This window comes from Clarias gariepinus, chromosome 23 (assembly GCF_024256425.1).
Source record: "Clarias gariepinus isolate MV-2021 ecotype Netherlands chromosome 23, CGAR_prim_01v2, whole genome shotgun sequence".
NCBI lineage: Eukaryota > Metazoa > Chordata > Actinopteri > Siluriformes > Clariidae > Clarias > Clarias gariepinus.
In genome coordinates this window covers 25349066-25370549 of record NC_071122.1, presented here as the reverse complement: position 1 = coordinate 25370549, position 21484 = coordinate 25349066, and the positions used below count along the sequence as shown (strand labels likewise).

The 21484-nt window shown below is 36.9% G+C and overlaps 1 protein-coding gene and 1 pseudogene across 1 annotated transcript; both read left to right on the top strand.

Moving 5' to 3' along the window:
- The first annotated feature begins 3375 nt into the window (after positions 1-3375).
- LOC128510948 (myosin-7) lies at positions 3376-5118 on the top strand. The gene is given in 5 exon segments (XM_053483488.1): positions 3376-3384; positions 4338-4502; positions 4555-4659; positions 4743-4832; positions 4942-5118. Coding segments are annotated over 5 exon segments (546 nt in total).
- Positions 5119-9932: 4814 nt separating this feature from the next.
- On the top strand, positions 9933-21015 carry LOC128511312 (myosin heavy chain, fast skeletal muscle-like; annotated as a pseudogene).
- Positions 21016-21484: the final 469 nt, after the last annotated feature.

Below are 21484 nucleotides of genomic sequence, written 5' to 3'. Positions count from 1 at the left end.
TCCAAAATAGCAAATTATTATGGCCCAGTTCCAGCCTACATCTACCATGCTGATCTGCCCACAAACTGCATGGAATGAAAATGTAAAAATGTCTCACATCACTGTTATTGGAAACCTGACACTGCGGTTTGATTTGGAACACTGAAACATTTACACATTAATATATCAATAGAAATTTCTGGGACCAATTTTAAAATACTGTGCAAGACAATTAAAAGAGTTGGAAAATGTGGCCACTCCAAGTATAATATTAAATTTTCCCTGGAAAATTAGTCATATATCTGTTTATAGTTTTTAGACAATTTTGCAATCCAGCCCATTTTGTCCAAAAGGTTGTGGTAATGCACCATCACAAAACTAAAAAAACTAATTAGTTACAATATAGTTTGTGTTAAGTGCTATTTGTAGAGTAATAAAAGTAAACTTGTGCACTAACCTTTTATAGACAATTTCTAATTCAGTGTTTTTTGCTCAAATTTAAATTAAAAGAGTAAATCAAGCCCTTTCTTTTTAGGTTTAATAAGTTGCTACACAAGTTAAACCTTACAAGGGCCTACATCCTCATCCCCAGGGATAACATCCTCTTTAGGGTAATGTGTAACAGCATATAAGTGCTTTTTTATTATAAAAACATTATAAAAAAAAGTGGAAACTGGAACTTTATTCTTTAATTATAAAGTTACTTTATGGTAAAACAAACACAACTCATCAGTTTTTTACATTAGAACAGTTCATAAAGCAACTATGTTGTAACATCTTAATAAGTGTAGCTCTCAAAACCCCGCAGCATTTTAGCCTTTTTGTATTAATATGCTTTAATAAACACATACTGTATAGGGTTCGGGGTTGTGCAGTATAGAATGACATGTCCATTTCCCAGCACAACCTAGGCCAAATGATACACTTAATTTTATTTCATTTTAACCCAGTGGTTCTCCAACATTTTCTGTCATTCCCCACTTAAGGGGGCGGGCGAATTTTCAAGCCCAACTTGTCAACAAAATGATAACGAAAACGGCCAAGTGTACTATTTATTGAAAAATCAATTTCTAAACCAATAAGATCAAATAACACCAAGTTCAAAACAGAAAAAAATACACATGCAATTGTTATAACAGGCTTACTTCATCACTTATCTAGAGCTTTCTTTCAAAGAAGTCGAGTGGCTTATTAACGTGACTGGGGTGTGTTGCCTCCAAGTGTCTTCCTACTTTTTCTCATGCTGTCTGCTGCCAGCGGTTTAAGACACAAAACACACATGGGTCTCTCCTCTGCCCCCACCATCCCCACCATAAATCCAAGCGCAACATACAGTGGGCTTCATCATGTTTTCCTTTCGGCTGGATTTTTGGTTGATTAGGCTGATGATGCTGAATCACCTGCTTATTTGTGGTCCATGTAACAAATGTATCCATTGATGTTATTATGCTCACATCATACAGTACGTTGCTGTGTTATGGTCTAAAATGCCCCCGACCTAGGCCATGGATCGCCCACCTAAATTCATAGGTTTATGGTTTACAAATTACAAATTATAACAAATACATTTAATTATAAAGTAACAATATTTATTTAGTGTAATTTGTGATAAATAATTTGTTATTTGTACATTGACAAACCCCTGCAAAATAAATGTGCCATAAAATAATCATTTTGGGGGATTTGTATTAATCGTCTCGACGAGTGTCACGTGCCTAGGGTTAATTATAATAGTAATAATATATTTAATAATAATAATAAACCTTTAAATGCATGTCCTAATATAATATTTGATAAAGATTATGTAGGGGGCCAATCCGTGGCAGGGGGGCATTTTAGCGAATAACACCTGTTTGTGTCCGCGGTAAAGTTAGTTTTGTATTCGCATCTTCGAATTCAATAACTGCGTAAATAAACCCGCGAATAAGATACCCAGATATATTTCCTTTCTACATTGCCTTTAAGCTACACCTTTAATTATACATGTTTAAAAGCATAAACACCATTATTCTCTACGGCGCAACGGATGATTTAGGAATCATCGCAAAATGCCGCACACCAACAAACGACATTGAATCTTCCCTTCTGTTTAGCGCCTGAAGGATTAAAAAGCAACTTTGTTGCCACACTGGAAACTAGAAACGCCAGACTAGTACCTGATAAGATACAGAAACATCAGCATACACATAGGAATGAATGAAACTACATATATAATACCGAATGTTTTCTTATATATTGTTCCTCTGCAGTTAACATGCCGACGTTAAACCGTTATTGTTGCACTATGGTTCCACTTTTTCTCTGATGTTATTTTAATTCACTTGTATTAATGATCCATTTCTTTGTGTGTCATTATTTAGTTTCGAGTGTCCGATAAAGAAAATAAAGATTAAATAAATCAATAAAGAAAAGCATGAATTAGAATAGCTACTTTCCAATTATTTTCCACTAATTCTCTCCCGTTCATTGCGCCCCACCTGTCATATCTGTATTCCCCACTAGTGGGGCGCCACACACTTTGAGAACCACTGTTTTAACCATACTATACAATATAACTATACAAACATGCATAAAAAAGTAAAAATGTGTCACATAGTCAATGAAATAGCACAGATACACATGATAATGTATTTCTATGGCTGTTTCAGTTGTTTCTTCGACCAAAAATAACAATAATACGTTCATAAGTTTAACATTTTGCAACGTCATTTGCATGTTCTGGGGTTTTAAAACTAATGATAACTTTGCTTCTACCTGACACTGCCGGAAAGATAAATGCACAGTTTGATGTCTGAACCCTCTGCTGTCTACACACACGGCAAGATGAATAAGACGTTGCCTTGTTAAGATCAATCATTGACCAATACTGTGTTGCTGGGTTAAATACAATAAAAAAATAAAACAGCACTAAAAGTAAAAAAAAAAAAAAAAAGTACTTTCAAATGTTTAAAATGAACAAGGAGACTTACTTTGAAGATGACAGCAACCAGGAGCTCTTATGTAGCATCAGTATCCTTATTTATACTGCAATCTAAAGTGCACTAAATTCTGGAAGCTCGTCCCCGACCTTTAGCTGGTTTCTATATTTGTATTTAGTCCTAATAAGAACATTCAGCTTGCAATATTCAGTTTCAGCATTTTATTTTATGAATTCAAATAATCACTTCTAAATTTCACTGCTTCGTAAGCAACTGCCAAAGTATATTATCTTTCTTTGGCAAGTCAGTCACTGGTAATAAATCTTGCAGTACAATTTGTTCTATTTTAATTTGATACGGTGCTAAATGTTAGATCCCTTGACAATTGTGATGTGCCCAAGTCATGTCTGAGGATATAAAGAGGTTTTAACTAAATTAATAAAAAAAAAAAAAAAAAAGCTTGTTTAAATGTGGCTTAATGCTAAAGGTAACCAGCATTTTCAGTATTTCAGATAACATACATTTATTAACGTGTTTGTACCAATGTTTCAATCACAAATATCAATTTTAAAATCCTGCCATACAATATTTGTTAATCTGGATGGGAGCTTTGATTTGCTTTTTGGTGAAATGGGACTATTAAGCTCGAAATACATTAACATACCTTTTCTATAAAGTGAGGAGATATAGAGACACTATGAATTACTACATAAACATTTTTAACAGAAAAACGTTTCAAAAAGTTAGTTTTAAATAAGTATGTTTTATACCAAATTTGTTGCTACTTTACCGTACATATACTAAAATTAATAAATGCTGTTTTTTGCATAAAATGTATATACATTATTGGTTTTACTCAAAATTGAGAGGAATGAATTAATGATTGATTTTAAATACTGACTACTTGGAAATGTGGTTTATATTTTTGGAAATGATGGCACTGACCTTGGAAATGAACACCATTAGGATTAGAGTGCTTCTTCATGTCTGATTTTAGTGACTCTTCAATGCCAGAAAATTATTGGGCTCAGGAACCTTTCAAAGATAAAGGAATATATTTAAAAAATCAAAAACTCTAGCAACACGGTTTTAAGAGTAACACATTTTTAAGAAGAAATTTACAGAATGCTTATTGGAAACAGAAATCCAAACTTGATCATAAATATATACTTTAAAAATATATATACAGTATGTACTGTATATACTGGAATAAGACATACAGTATAGTATGTATAGTACATATAAATATGTATGCTAATTTATAGGTACATTAATAATCCTTGGCCCTGGAACTTTTTATTTTTATCTATTTTTTTTTTAAATGTTTACCTATTAATAAAATCAAGAAAAGCGTATATATTGAAGAAATCCTTTTAAGAAAGACCAGCAATTTAGAATAGTTTGACATGAAGTCATGTTCTTAATAGTGATGAACATTAGGCTGCTATGATGGCTGAGGAGCTAAAGAAAGGGCAGGACACCAGTGCTCACCTGGAGAGGATGAAGAATAACTTTGAAGTTACAGTTAAAGATCTGCAGCACCATCAAAACATCTCCAAAAACTAGAATCTAGGGTATGCCATGCTCTATGAACACAGGATACAGGTAAAAAATCAATTTGTTAGAAAATTTTAGACAAATGACATGTCTGATCTAGGTGCGTGAACTGGAGAGTGGGGTCAAAGCTGAGCAGAGACGTGGAGCTGAAGCCATTAAAGGGGTCCATAAATATGAGAGGAGAGTGAAGGAGCTCACCTACCAGGTACTAAATATAGTTGCCAATAAGTAGTACATATGAGCAGCAAGTAAAACAAGCAAAATATAAATAAAGACCATTCTCTACAGACTGAAGAGAATAAGAAGAATAGACTGCAGGACCTTGTGGACAAACTGCAGCTCAAAGTGAAGGCCTACAAGAGGCAGGCTGAGGAAGCTGTAAGTTCACAACCTACACTGGTCATTCATGTAGGGCATTACAACAATCATGGGATTTTTTTTTAATGATTTAAAAAACACTAAATTGGGTGTTTCTTGATGATCACAGGAGGAGCAGGCCAACACTCACCTGTCCAGGTACAGAAAAGTGCAGCATGAGATGGAGGAAGCTCAGGAGCGTGCTGACATTGCTGAGTCCCAGGTCAACAAGCTGAGAGCCAAGAGCAGAGATGCTGGAAAGGAGAAGGGCAAATCACCTTATGTTTTTTTTTTCAATAATTCATAACATGCTCTTTTCATGAAAAACAACCTTTACCAAATAATTTTAAATGTTTCTTCTAAATGGACATATTTAATGTTTTCCAAAGGGCAAAGAAGAATAAAGTGAAGACCAACAAGACATCAACAAGCAAGCATAAAATATCACTGACTTCTGATATCTTACATTTTGTTTTAAATAAATCATGCAAATGCTTGAGACAATGAAGTCCGATCAGTACAGGCCGATTCTGATTTTTGTGATTAGGGATCGGTGATCAGCTCCTAAATTCCTGATTGGTGCATTTTGTAACATGCTACACAGTAGGGGTGCTCCAATCAGGAATTTAGGAGCCGATCACCAATCCCAAATCACAGAAATCAGAATTGGCCAATACTGTGATCCCTGATGATCTGACCTTTGTGTTCTATTTACTGTATAGTATTGTTCATTTATTTACTTTTTACAGCAGTTAAAACTATTCTAAACTGCCGTGCACAAAGAAGAAACACTACTCTTACTCTGCTACATTCGGCTATAATTGACCTGTTACTTTTCCAAAAATGATTACACATTAGATATTCTTCATTTTAGCCAGAAAAATGCAGTCGGTGGATCTACAGTACCACATGACTGTGTTTCATCAATCAGATGTAGAAACAATGATCACATGACTCTGTTTGACCGATCAGCTGCAATAACAGTAATGTGTAGTCACATGACCACACACAAACTGGCTGCATAGAGGGGAAAAAATTCAGCCGTCGTAGACAGGGAATGAAAACATAAGGATGGCAGAGGCGTCTGTCTCTAATGCTACAACAGAAGAGGATGAACAGCGCTGGACTCAAAGCATGTTTCACTTAAACACAGTGCAATAGAACAGCTTCATACTGCGGTGTCTTCGCTGTCTACCAAAACAGACAGACATTTAAGCAAAGAGGAACTCGAAATCTAACCTGAGAAACCATATTGTAGTTAGTTTAGCTATTTAATTTAATGTCGCCATTGATAGCATATATAATTAGCAAATAAGCTAAAGGTTAATAAATTAAATTTTTTACATTTGTTTTACTGGACACAATTTATGGCAAAATAAAACCTCTTGCACACATGAACTAATGTTATATGCAAATTGCCTACCTTTACAAATAACGTTTCATACTCACACTGAACACATTATTATTGTTCTTAGATGGAGAATAAGCTTCGTTGTATTAAAGCTTTCGGCAGACGTTCACCGACGTTGCTTTAGAAAACATCTTTTAAAAAGACTTGGTAATATTCCCAGTCTGACGTTGAAATGTTGATACTGCTGATTTCGATAATCAGATTTCGATCTGTGGTAAAGCCTCGATCGGAGCACGCTTAGTATACAGGCACTCGAGCCCTCAAAGATCGCAAATTATTATGGTCCAGTTCTGACCCATACCTACCATGCTGATCTGCCCACAAACTGCATGAAAAGACGGCCCATAAGCAGCCCACTCCTGGGTGCCAAATGCTAATAGCATGACTAAGTAATTACTGCATATTCTACAATTTTTAAAAGGAGATGGAGTGTAAACAAAACTTTATTACAGACATTTACTGTATTTAACACATTTTTATCTGGGCATCGCCAGAACTAGTACACATCCAAGTGCAATCTGGCCTAGCTATATCCTCACACCTGACTGAACTATAAGTAACCAACAATATTGACTGTGTGCACAAGATTTAATAATTCTGATAAAGCCAATGTGAAAATGTTTCCTAGCATTACTATTGGAAACCTTAACACTGCTGTTTGATTTGGAACATTGACACATACAGTATACACAGGAATATATCAACAGAAGAAAAATAATTGTCCTACCAAATGAGGATGATGTGCAAGATAAATAAAAGAGTTGGCTATTGAGTCCTCTTCAAGTAATTTTCCATGGAAGATAAGATCATACATCCATTTATACAAATATTTTTTGACTTTGCAATCCACCTTTTTTTTTTTGTTGTTATAATACAGTTTGAGTGACTAGCCATCTTTAGATAAAGAGGAAACTTGTACAAGGGCTTGGATTAATGCCAGATAATATTTTTAAGGTAACAACCTCTTTAGGGTAAGGTGTAACAGCATTAGCTGAGGAATTTTTGCATTTTAAAAGCAGTGATAACTTTGACTTTGCCTCCACTGTCTGTACACAATGGAAAGACTTCTGAATAAGACGTTGCCTTGTTTAGGTCAATCATTGTGTTGCTGGGAAAAATACAATAAAAAACTGCCCAAAAAAAAGTATTTTCAAATGTTTACACTAGATTGAAATAAACAAGGAGACTTACATTGAAGATGACAGCAACCGGGAGCTCTTATGTAGCATCACTAACCTTATTTATACTGCAATCTAAAGTGCACAAAAATCTAGAAGCCCACACCAGACCTTAAGCTGGTTTCTATATTTGTATTTAGTCCTAATAAGAACATTCAGTTTGCAATATTCAGTTTCAGGATTTTATTTTATGAATCCAACTAATCACTTTTAAATTTCACTGCTTCGTAAGCATCTGCCAAAGTATATTATCTTTCTTTGGCAAAGATCATTATGGTCAGCCACTAGTAATGAATCTTATACTAAAATTTGTGCTATTTTAATTTGATACTGCAATAAATGTTAGATAGAATATTGCAATGTGTCCAAGTCACGTCTGAGCATTGAATAGGGTTTCGTCAAAATTATTTTGAAAAACAAAGGTTGTTTAAATGGGGCTTAATGCTAAATGTAACTAACTTATCCAGTTTTTCAGATAACACATTTATTCACGTGTTTGTACCAATGATTAAGTCACAAACGTCAACTTTGAAATCCTGCCATACAATATTCACTGATCTGGGTGGGAGCTTTAATTTGCCATTTATTGTAACGAAGCTATTTATATTTTTAGAAAAGCTCAAAATACACCAATGTACTTTTTATATAAAATAAGGAGATATAGAGACACTGTAGATTACTACGTAAACATTTTTTAACAGAAAACATGAAAGACACTTTAAAAAGAGTATGTTTTCCTTGTTGGCTACTTTTGCTTTTATATACTAAAATGAATTAATCTTTTTCTCACACAATATATATTATTGGCTTTAGACAAAATCTGAAATTAATGAATTGATGATTGGCTTTGAATGCTAAGTACGTAGAAATGTGATTATATTTTTGGAAATGATGGCACTGACCAAGGAAATGAACACCAGTGGGATCAGAACGCTGTCCAACTTTAGGGTCTCTTCAATGCCAGAACTCATTAAAATGTATGAGCTCAGTAACCTTTTAAAAATAAGAAATAATAATACTGAATAAATAATAAATTAAAATGCTACAGCAAGATACCCATTAAAAACAGCAATACATAAGTGATCACAAATATGCTGAAAAAAAAGAGTCAATAAAATTATGAATAACAGGCAAGAGTTCAAGTGTAAATATTTATGATAATATCTATTATATGTATTTAAATGAATCATCATTTGCCCTGAAACATTGTTCTACAAATTCTACTTTGCAAAACAACAGAAAAAGTTACATATTAATAATATAAATAAAGGCAAATATATTAAAGCAATTGTTTTAAGGAAAGACCAGCAATTGGAATTGATGAAAATAAATACCAAAATAAAACAAAAACCCACCAAAAATATGTTAAAAGTAAAAGAAGAAAAAAAACAAAAAAAAAGATATTTTTGGATTTTTTTTAGAAATATAATAATAATTATGTAATAATAACAATGGTAAATTTAATATGTAAATTTGAAACATTCTTTCTACTTTGTATATATTACTATGTACATATTAAAGGAATCCTTTTAAGAATTAACAGCAATTAGAATTGTATGACACCAAGTCATGTCCTTAATAGTGTTACATAAAGCAAAAATACACTGCATCAACTAATGCTACAAGACCATATATAGCTGGACAGATCTGCTGAGTGAATGGTAATGCTGCTATATAACAGACTCACTCTGGGACTGGAGGATCCTCAAGCACCCTGCCAAGGTGGGAACTTCTCCAGTCCAGTGCTGTCTTTGAGAATTATCTTTGTATACTGTTTAATTTGTAATATTTTATTAATGTGTTTGCACTGAATATTTACTTTTTTTTCCAGTGTTCCCAACCTGCCAGCCAATCTACCATCTGCCAATTTCTCCTCTTGACATCAAAAGGTACAGGGTTAATAATCATAATGGCAAAAATATATATTTAAAATATATATAATATGATAAATGTGCATTTATATACTATGTATTTTGTTGATCTGTCAAAAAGGAAATTTCTTTCAAGACAACAGAATTTTTTTTAATTTGTGAAGAAATACACAGTCAATCAAACTAACTCACTCAAACTAACAAATTTGTGATTAAGCTGTAACAGCTATAACTTAAAACTAGTTGGCCCCCAAATAGCAAGCTAACATTATTAACTGACTTAACATTATTCTTGCAAATAACCTGGCAGCACATATGTATACACACCACCTGGATTTAACAAAAAAAAAAAAAAAAAACTTAAGAGCCCTCCATTGTATAATTACTGCAATGATTAATATGGTTCAGTTGGCAATAAGTTATATAACCTTAACGGATACAGTAACTAGATTCTCATTTCTTAAGCAACTACATTAGAAGACTTCTGAAAAGGATCTTGTGTTTGTGAAAAAAATGTTACTCTGTTTCAAAAGGATTAAATTAAATTAAATATGATGGTGTATGACAAAAATAAAATTTGTGAATTATAACAACTACATGGCTTCATCCAAAGTAAAATAAGGTACATGTTTATTATTTGACTCCACAGTAACCTGCCATCATGGGAGATGGTGAGATGGAGTGTTTCGGCCCGGCGGCCATCTACCTCCGGAAACCAGATAGAGAGAGGATTGAAGCTCAGAACAGGCCTTTTGATGCCAAGACAGCAGTCTTTGTGGCTGAACCTAAGGAGATGTATCTCAAAGGTACACTGAAGAGTAAAGAGGGTGGCAAAGCCACTGTCGAAACTCTGGATCACCAAGTAAGTGAAAAGATTGTGACTAATCTAATAGTGCCGGGATCCTAACAATTAACCTACATAACTAACCATTTGAATGTTTTTAATCACTTTATTTTATAGACTCTCACAGTTAAGGAGGATGACGTCTATCCCATGAATCCTCCCAAATTTGACAAGATTGAGGACATGGCCATGATGACCCACCTCAATGAACCCTGTGTGCTGTATAACCTCAAAGAGCGCTACGCAGCATGGATGATCTACGTAAGTCAAACCAAGAACTAATCTGTTATGAAGGAGAAATATAAGAGACTGCAGTGACATAAACTAAAGAACATTCAATTTCACTCTCCCTTCAGACCTACTCAGGGTTGTTCTGCGTCACTGTGAACCCCTACAAGTGGCTCCCAGTGTACGACGCTGTCGTTGTTCAAGGATACAGAGGCAAGAAGAGAATTGAAGCTCCACCTCACATCTTCTCCATCTCTGATAACGCCTATCAGTTCATGCACACTGGTATGATGTTCTTATTATATTTCAAAATGTTCCATTTACTGTATATAGAGCTGATTACATTTTATAAAATGTTTAATCTCTTCTGTTATTCCGTTAGATCGTGAGAACCAGTCAGTCCTGATTACGTAAGTCAAAACCTCTTCCTAAATTATAATTCCCTAATAATAAAACAAATGCATCTTTAGATATATGCACATGTAATAAACAGTTGTTCATGCTGGACTCTCCTGTTCTACCCCCAGTGGAGAATCTGGTGCAGGAAAGACTGTCAACACAAAACGCGTCATTCAGTACTTTGCCATGGTTGGTATGACTACACAGAAGAAGGCAGAGCCTGTTGCTGGCAAAATGCAGGTAAGAGAATCATTATTATTGCTATATTACAGAATCAGACCTCAGACACCTCATTAAAACACCTGCAATCATCACCAGGGGTCACTGGAAGACCAAATTGTTGCAGCCAACCCCCTGCTGGAGGCTTATGGTAATGCCAAGACTGTGAGAAATGACAACTCCTCTCGTTTTGTAAGTAATCCTAGATTGCATGACTATTGCAGCCAATATGTTACAAGATTATAAATGTTAAAATTAAACAGTAATTTAACCATCTTTAAACTTTATAGGGTAAATTTATCAGAATTCATTTTGGACAAACTGGAAAGTTGGCCTCAGCTGATATTGAAACTTGTAAGTTCCATGATTCTTTTTTCCCTCCTAAAACAAAACAAAAAAATACATGCAAGCATTTGAGTATTTATCTTAATGTGACCAGATCTGCTGGAAAAGTCAAGAGTCACCTTCCAGCTGTCTGCTGAGAGGAGCTACCACATTTTCTACCAGCTCATGACTGGACACAAACCAGAGCTGCTTGGTAAGGAACATCAAAGTCATCATGTTAAAAAAAACATTTTACTTTGTAAAAACTAAGTAGGCTTAATACAATTTGAATTAATTATCATACAGAGGCACTGCTCATCACCACCAACCCCTATGACTACCCAATGATCAGCCAGGGAGAAATCACAGTCAAGAGCATCAATGATGTAGAGGAGTTCATCGCCACAGATGTAGGAAAAAAAATACTTGTTCGGATTTTATTAAAAACCTTTTTACTTTAAAGATACACACAAGTAAGCTCTCCTTTTTATCACACAGACGGCTATTGACATTCTCGGCTTCACCGCTGATGAGAAAATTAACATCTACAAGCTGACCGGTGCTGTGATGCATCATGGCAACATGAAGTTCAAGCAGAAGCAGAGGGAGGAGCAGGCTGAGCCTGATGGCACTGAGGGTATGAAAGCAATTACAAGATATACCTAGTCTTTCAATATATAAAGTACTAGATGTGTGTCATTCTTGATTATTAAGATAATATTTTTCACTTCAGTTGCTGATAAAATCGCCTACCTTCTGGGCCTGAACTCAGCTGACATGCTGAAAGCTTTGTGCTACCCCAGAGTCAAAGTCGGAAATGAGTTTGTGACCAAAGGCCAGACTGTACCTCAGGTAATGTCTTATTATTCAACCGTTAAAAGTGAGAATAGAGTTTTGTTTATAGAGAAAGAAACTGCAGGATAATATCAATAAATCTTTTGCATTCTTCAGGTGAACAATTCTGTATCGGCGCTCTGTAAGTCCATCTATGAGAAAATGTTCTTGTGGATGGTCATCCGTATCAACGAGATGTTGGACACAAAACAACAAAGACAGTACTTTATTGGTGTGCTGGACATCGCTGGATTTGAGATCTTTGATGTAAATAGTTCTTATTTTCCATGATTTGGTGGTTTTTAAGTAGTTTTGGCAATGTTTAATGTACTGATCTCCTGTAACAGTTCAACAGCTTGGAGCAGCTCTGCATTAACTTCACAAATGAGAAACTGCAACAGTTTTTTAACCACCACATGTTTGTGCTGGAACAAGAGGAATACAAGAAAGAAGGTATCGAATGGGAGTTCATTGATTTCGGTATGGACTTGGCTGCCTGCATTGAGCTTATTGAGAAGGTAAGCTGCTGTGGTGTCAGTGAAACCATCTACATTTCCGAAGAAAATTTTTTATATTTTCAAAATTAATCCTGCAGTGATCACTCATTTATAAAAATCTCCAACAGCCAATGGGCATCTTCTCCATCCTTGAGGAGGAGTGCATGTTCCCCAAAGCCACAGACACATCCTTCAAGAACAAGCTTCATGACCAGCATCTTGGCAAAACCAATGCTTTCCAGAAGCCAAAGCCTGCCAAAGGCAAAGCTGAGGCACACTTCTCTCTGGTGCACTACGCCGGCACTGTGGACTACAACATTTCCGGCTGGTTGGACAAGAACAAGGATCCACTGAACGACTCTGTGGTGCAGCTGTACCAGAAATCAGCAAACAAACTCATGGTCCACCTGTATGTAGCCCATGCTGGTGCTGATGGTAAGATAAACAGTTTTATCTTAGTTTATTACAAGTAATAAAAATTAACAAAAGCAAAACCCTATATTGATTGTTTAACACAAATTTGGCTACAATCAGGACTACCATCCATAAAGAAATGTGATTTCTCTGGTCAAATAATGTAGAAAAATTTAACATTTTAACATTTTTTCATTGAACAGCTGACACTGGTGGAAAGAAGGGTAAGAAGAAGGGTGGTTCCTTCCAGACAGTGTCTGCTCTCTTTAGGGTAAGTGTTTTGGCATATGGGTTGTAATATACAGTACAATAAATCAACTTGGCAACAGCTTACTTGGAAAGTGTGTCTTCTGCAGGAGAACTTGGGCAAGCTGATGACCAATTTGAGAAGCACTCATCCTCACTTTGTGCGTTGCTTGATTCCTAATGAGTCTAAGACCCCAGGTATACAAAATTTTCTATACAACTAATTAATATGCTCTTGATGTGGTACAAGCTGGATCTTGAAAAGCATAACATTTCTACCCTAGGTCTGATGGAGAACTTCTTGGTCATCCACCAGCTGAGGTGTAATGGTGTGCTGGAGGGTATCAGAATCTGCAGAAAGGGATTCCCCAGCAGAATCCTCTACGGTGACTTTAAGCAGAGGTACTGTGAATGACTGTTCACAATAAAAATGAAGAGAATATATTTATATTTGTTTTGTAATATGTTTCATTTTTCCACTTTCAGATACAAAGTCTTAAATGCCAGTGTCATCCCAGAAGGACAGTTCATTGACAACAAGAAAGCTTCAGAGAAACTCTTGGGCTCAATTGATGTGGATCATACCCAGTACAAGTTTGGACACACCAAAGTAAGTTCATTATTATAAACCAAAAACAACAACAACTAATATTTAGGTAAAACATGCTAAGACATTTTAAAATTAGTGAAACTTGGGGAATCTGACATACAACAGTTTAGACCTTCTTTTATTCTACAAGAACAAGGACAGATTTAAGCACAAATTGTTACAGTGGGTATAGAAAAGAATCACCCTCCCTAAAATAATCACATGCTTTGCAGCTGGAGGTAAAGACAGACACAGTTTTTGTTTCACCCAGCTGTATTTACTTATTTGCTTTTACCATGCAAATGAAAGATGTAACACCACCATGTCAGAAAAAATAGAAAAAAATAGAATCACTGAGTGGGCAAAAGATCGCCGCACTGAAAATGACTTGTAAACTCAATCAAGTGAAGCTAATCACCTTCTCACTGGCACACAAAGCCATTTGACTTTCAACTGTGATCAGCTGCGGTCATTTAGATTAGCTTGGTTAGGAGTTGGATATACCAAAATTCATCAGGCTTTATTACTGCCGAGAAAGTCAAATGAATTTATTATCAATTATTAAGAATTGAAAGGTATTAGGTACAACACACATCCTCCATGGATCAGGACGTCACTTCAAACTAGATGAAAGCACCAGGTCAGGGAGGCTACCAAGAAACCTACAGAAACTCTAAAGCAGTGGCAGGACAAAGATTTATCATTATGTGCCTATGACAATAATATCACAAATTCTCCACAAAAGTGGCCTGTATGGTAGGCGTTGCAAGTAAAAGCCAATCCTCAGAAATGGCCACATGCAGTCAGGACTGAGCTCAGCAAAAACGGGCCTCAGCAAAAATGCTCCAAATAACATTAATTTTTTTGACCCCTCCACCATATAATAAGTCGGGCATGAATCCAATACAACTCACCTTCCAAATAGCACCATTCCTACAATAAAGCATGGAGGTGGTAATATCCTGTTATGGTGTGTGTCACTTGTCAGGATAGAAGGAAAATTAATGCAACAGGATACCGTCAAATTCTTGAGGAAAATCTGCTGCAATCTGACAGAAAGTTGTCAATGACATCAAGGTTTACCTTTCAACATGACAATGTTGCTTGAAGAAGAAAATGGTGAATGTGCTTGCATGGACTAGTCAGAGCCGAGACTTCATTAAAATATGCTAAATGATTTAAAGACAGCACTCCACAAACAGTCACCATGAAATATAACTCATCTTGAGCAGTTCTACAAAGAACAGTGGGCAAATATTGAAAAGTCTAGATGTGCAAAGTTATTAGGGATATATGCCTAGAGACTGAAAACTAAAGTAATTAAAGCAAAGGGTGGTTCAACAAAATACTGATACAAGGGGGTGATCCTTGGCCAACTTGGTGATTCAGTTTTTTTCTGACATGTTGGTGTTTCATCTTTCACTTATATGTTATAATCTGCACTGAGTAAATACAGGTAGAAAAAACAAAAACGTTGTCCGTGTTCATTTAAGGTCCAAAGCAACAAAATTATTTTATAAAGGGCTGATTGAAAACAACACCCACTGTATTTACTCTATTTTCTTATATATTTCTTTATCCAACATCCAGGTGTTCTTCAAAGCTGGACTTCTGGGTACCCTTGAAGAGATGAGAGATGAGAAACTGGCATCACTGGTGACAATGACTCAAGCTTTGTGCCGTGGCTACCTTATGAGGAGAGAGTTTGTTAAAATGATGGAAAGGAGGTATATCTACATTTATATGAATTATACATTGATATAGTACAATTATTGAATACAAATCCAATATCTGGTTACGAAGAATGACTAAAAACAACTGGAATATCTCTCTTTACCAGAGAGTCCATCTACAGTATTCAATACAACATCCGCTCATTCATGAATGTGAAACACTGGCCATGGATGAAGCTGTACTTCAAGATCAAGCCTCTTCTCAAGAGTGCAGAGACTGAGAAGGAAATGGTTGCCATGAAGGAGAACTTTGAAAAAATGAAGGAGGACTTGGCAAAGGCACTGGCCAAGAAGAAAGAACTGGAGGAGAAAATGGTATCTCTGCTCCAGGAGAAAAATGATCTGCAACTCCAAGTAACATCTGTAAGTATTTCAAACAGAGCTGACTTTGGCTGTTTAATGGGATTTGGACATTAATTACATTTAAACATTCACAACAGGAAACTGAGAACCTTGTTGATGCTGAGGAAAGGTGTGAGGGGCTCATCAAGAGCAAGATCCAGCTTGAAGCTAAACTCAAAGACACAAATGAGAGACTGGAGGATGAGGAGGAAATCAATGCTGAGCTGACTGCTAAGAAGAGGAAGTTGGAGGATGAGTGCTCTGAGCTGAAGAAAGACATTGATGACCTGGAGCTCACCTTGGCCAAAGTGGAAAAGGAGAAACATGCCACCGAGAACAAGGTTGAACTGAAGCATATAGTTTACTTTCAAAATACAAGAAAATACAAACATAACATTATCACAATGCTCTGTGACAGGTCAAGAACCTCACTGAGGAGATGGCCGCTCAGGATGAGAGCATTGCCAAGCTCACTAAAGAGAAGAAAGCCCTCCAAGAGGCACACCAGCAGACTCTGGATGATCTTCAGGCAGAAGAAGACAAAGTCAACACTCTGACCAAAGCAAAAACCAAGCTTGAGCAACAAGTTGATGATGTATGACTTGCATTTTAAATAAAATATTATATTTCCTAACTTTGATTTAGACTGCAAAAATTTAACATTACGACATACACAGCTTGAGGGTTCTCTGGAACAAGAGAAGAAACTCCGTATGGACCTGGAGAGAGCCAAGAGGAAGCTTGAGGGTGACTTGAAACTGGCCCAAGAGTCCATAATGGACCTGGAGAATGACAAGCAGCAGTCTGATGAAAAAATTAAGAAGTGAGTGTGCCTAAAATAATTTTTATATACTGGCAACATGTTTAGATGCCTTGCAAAAAAAATATTTGCATAATTCCTTTTCTTTCCTGATTTCGCAAAACAGGAAAGACTTTGAAGTAAGTCAGCTTCTAAGCAAGATTGAAGATGAACAGTCCCTGGGAGCTCAACTTCAGAAGAAGATCAAAGAACTCCAGGTAATTATGAGATTTAAAACATCTTGACTGTAAGCTCTGCAAACAAGTTCATTCATTCAGACAAGACTAACTTTTTTTATTTTAGGCACGCATTGAGGAGCTGGAAGAGGAAATTGAGGCTGAACGTGCAGCTCGGGCTAAAGTTGAGAAGCAGAGAGCTGATCTCTCCAGGGAACTTGAGGAGATCAGTGAGAGGCTCGAGGAAGCTGGAGGTGCCACTGCTGCTCAGATTGAGATGAACAAAAAGCGCGAAGCTGAGTTCCAGAAACTGCGTCGCGATCTGGAAGAGTCCACTCTGCAGCATGAAGCCACGGCTGCTGCACTGCGCAAGAAACAAGCTGATAGTGTTGCTGAGCTTGGAGAGCAGATCGACAACCTTCAGCGTGTCAAACAGAAGCTGGAGAAGGAAAAGAGTGAATATAAAATGGAGATTGATGACCTCTCTAGTAACATGGAAGCTGTTGCCAAAGCAAAGGTATCATAATAGACTTCATTTCTTATAGGAAAGCATTCAGATAAAGAGTACTGATACAAATGAACACATTATTTATTTTGGTATTATGATTTAGGGCAACCTAGAGAAGATGTGCCGCACACTTGAGGACCAACTGAGTGAACTCAAGACCAAAAATGATGAGAATGTCCGTCAACTCAATGACATTAACACACAGAAGGCAAGATTTCAGACTGAAAATGGTGGGTAATTCAATCTAAGATCTAATTAAAATTTTGATGTGTAACACACAGCTAATGCTCAATGATTGGTGACAGGTGAACTCAGCCGGCAACTGGAAGAGAAAGATGCACTTGTTTCCCAGCTTACAAGAGGAAAACAAGCTTACACTCAGCAGATTGAAGAACTCAAGAGAGTCATTGAGGAGGAAGTGAAGGTAAATGGTGAAATTGACTAAATTAATCTGTCCAGTCGATTACTGTACCTAACACAACCCATATGTTTTTGCAAACCGTAAAAATAAAAACTTTTCCTATAGGCTAAGAATGCCCTCGCTCATGCTGTCCAATCAGCTCGTCATGACTGTGATCTGCTCAGAGAGCAGTTTGAGGAAGAGCAGGAGGCCAAGGCTGAGCTTCAGCGTGGAATGTCCAAGGCGAACAGTGAGGTGGCTCAGTGGAGAACCAAATACGAGACTGATGCCATCCAGCGTACTGAGGAGCTTGAAGAGTCCAAGTAAATAACACAATGACAAACAGTTGTGTGCAAACAAATAACCCACAACACAGCCACACTTACAACATATTGCTGATTAACATCCGCACAGAAAAAAGCTTGCTCAGCGTCTACAAGAAGCAGAGGAATCCATTGAAGCTGTGAACTCCAAATGTGCTTCTCTGGAGAAGACCAAGCAGAGACTGCAGGGTGAAGTGGAGGACCTCATGATAGATGTTGAGAGAGCCAATGCCCTGGCTGCAAATCTTGACAAGAAGCAGAGGAACTTTGACAAGGTGAGCATCTATTGACGAAAATACAAAAGTTATTAAAGTGAAACAAGCATTAAGTTTGCATAATACTTTTTTATCGTGATATTTAGGTCTTGGCAGAATGGAAGCAGAAGTATGAGGAAGGCCAGGCTGAATTGGAGGGAGCTCAGAAAGAAGCTCGCTCTCTTAGCACTGAGCTCTTTAAAATGAAGAACTCATATGAGGAAACACTTGACCATCTGGAGACTCTGAAAAGGGAGAACAAGAACCTTCAACGTATGTTAAACAGAAATTTACATGTAAATCCTTAGTACTCATAAAATGTAAACAAATAACCAACAAATTTTCTCTCATCTACAGAGGAGATTTCCGACTTGACTGAACAAATTGGGGAAACTGGAAAAACCATCCATGAGCTGGAGAAAGCAAAGAAGACAGTGGAAACTGAGAAATCAGAAATCCAAACTGCTCTTGAAGAAGCTGAGGTAACTATGCATAACTGAAACAAGCAGAAAAACAAAATGAATCTACATTACATAATTTTACATTAAACCTATTTCTTTAGGGTACACTTGAACATGAAGAGTCTAAGATCCTCCGTATCCAGCTTGAGCTTAACCAGGTTAAGAGTGAGATTGACAGGAAACTGGCTGAGAAGGATGAAGAGATGGAGCAGATCAAGAGAAACAGCCAGAGGGTGATTGAATCTATGCAGACCACTCTGGATTCTGAGGTTAGAAGCAGGAATGATGCTTTGAGGGTCAAGAAGAAGATGGAGGGAGATCTCAATGAAATGGAGATTCAACTAAGCCATGCCAACCGTCAGGCTTCTGAGGCCCAGAAACAACTCAGGAATGTTCAAGGACAGCTCAAGGTCTGCTAAGGCTTTTATTTTTGATTCACTACAAACATTTAAAAAAGTTTAATATGATGGTCCTAGTCAAACTGATAACCACTTTTACATCAGGATGCCCAACTGCACCTTGATGAGGCTGTCAGAGGCCAGGAAGACATGAAGGAGCAGGTGGCCATGGTGGAGCGCAGGAACAACCTGATGCTGGCAGAGATTGAGGAATTGAGAACTGCACTGGAGCAGACAGAGAGAGGACGCAAAGTGGCTGAACAGGAGCTGGTCGATGCCAGTGAGCGTGTGGCACTGCTGCACTCTCAGGTATAGAAGATCTACTAGGTGTTCCAATCTTTGTCTTAAAACTTTTGTGACAAAAAAAACCCCCAAAATGTCATCTTGTTCCCTATTTTAATAGAATACCAGCCTGATTAACACCAAGAAGAAGCTTGAGGCTGATCTGGTGCAGGTTCAAGGTGAGGTGGATGACACCATCCAGGAGGCCAGAAATGCTGAAGAAAAGGCCAAGAAAGCAATCACAGATGTAAGTGTTCAAGAAGATAGATTTGTTTCCCCAGTGACCTTTACAAATGCATGTAAAGTAAACACTGACACCTGTAAACACTTCCATGACTCATACACTAGGCTGCTATGATGGCTGAAGAGTTGAAGAAAGAGCAGGACACCAGTGCTCACCTGGAGAGGATGAAGAAGAACCTTGAGGTTACAGTCAAAGATCTACAGCACCGTCTGGATGAGGCTGAGAGCCTTGCAATGAAGGGTGGAAAGAAGCAGCTCCAGAAACTGGAATCTAGGGTATTTCACAGTCTTTAATCTCAGGACACAGCTAGAAAATCATTTTACTAGAAGGTTTTCCACAAATGAAATGTCTGATCTAGGTGCGTGAACTGGAGAGTGAGGTTGAAGCTGAGCAGAGACGTGGAGCTGAAGCCATTAAAGGAGTCCGTAAATATGAGAGAAGAGTGAAGGAGCTCACCTACCAGGTACTAAATATAGTTGCCAATATGTAGCACATATAAACATAACTAAAACTTGCAAAATATACATAAACACCAATCTTTACAGACTGAAGAGGACAAGAAGAACGTGATTAGACTGCAGGACCTTGTGGACAAACTGCAGCTCAAAGTGAAGGCCTACAAGAGGCAGGCTGAGGATGCTGTAAGTTTACAACCTACACTGGTCATTCATGTAGGGCATTACAACAATCATGTTTTTTTTTTTTTTGCTTATTTTAAAAGTCCCTAAATTGGGTGTTTCTTGCCACTGTCGTCGTCCCCCTTGAATTGCTCATCAGGGACAAGGGGATCTTATTATTTTGATTCATACACATTCACATTTCATACAAACTTCTATAATTTCTTTTGATTGTACACTGCTTTGCGGCAATAATGAATGTTAAAAGCGCCATACTAAAAGAGTTCAATTGAATTTCTTGATGATCACAGGAGGAGCAGGCCAACACTCACCTGTCCAGGTACAGAAAAGTGCAGCATGAGATGGAGGAAGCTCAGGAGCGTGCTGACATTGCTGAGTCCCAGGTCAACAAGCTGAGAGTCAAGAGCAGAGATGCTGGAAAGGTAAGGCACCGTCATCTTGTTTTCTATTTTCATAATTTGTAACAACTTTTTATTAAAAAAGCAACCTTCAAAACAATAACAACCTTTACATAACAATTTAAAGGTTTCTTCTAATTGTACTCATTTAATTTTTCTCAAAGGCCAAAGAAGAATGAAGTGGAGACCAACCAGGCACCAACAAGCAAGCATAAAATATGACTGACTTGTGATGTCCTAAATTTTGTTTAAATAAATCGTGCAAATACAACCCTGACTTGAAGCTATTTTGTGAAAATAACACACCTACACAAAAGCAACACTATAAACCTAGGCTTCCGAATAAAACCTTAGACTGTTTCTCCACATGCTACACAGTAAGGGTGCTCCAATTAGGGTTGTAGGAGCTGATTATCGATCCCCAATTACGGAAATCAGAATCGACCGATACTGATCACTGATTGCTGATCACATGTATGTGAGGGTCATTAGGATCTGACATTGAAATGAATAAACAATATTATACAGTAAATAGAACACTTTTTTTACAGCAGTGAAAAATAATTCTAAACTGCAGTGCACAAATATAATTTAAAACTTTTATTAATTGGAAAGCAACATATTCAATTCCCTTATTATTAATTGTCAATTATAAAGAAACTG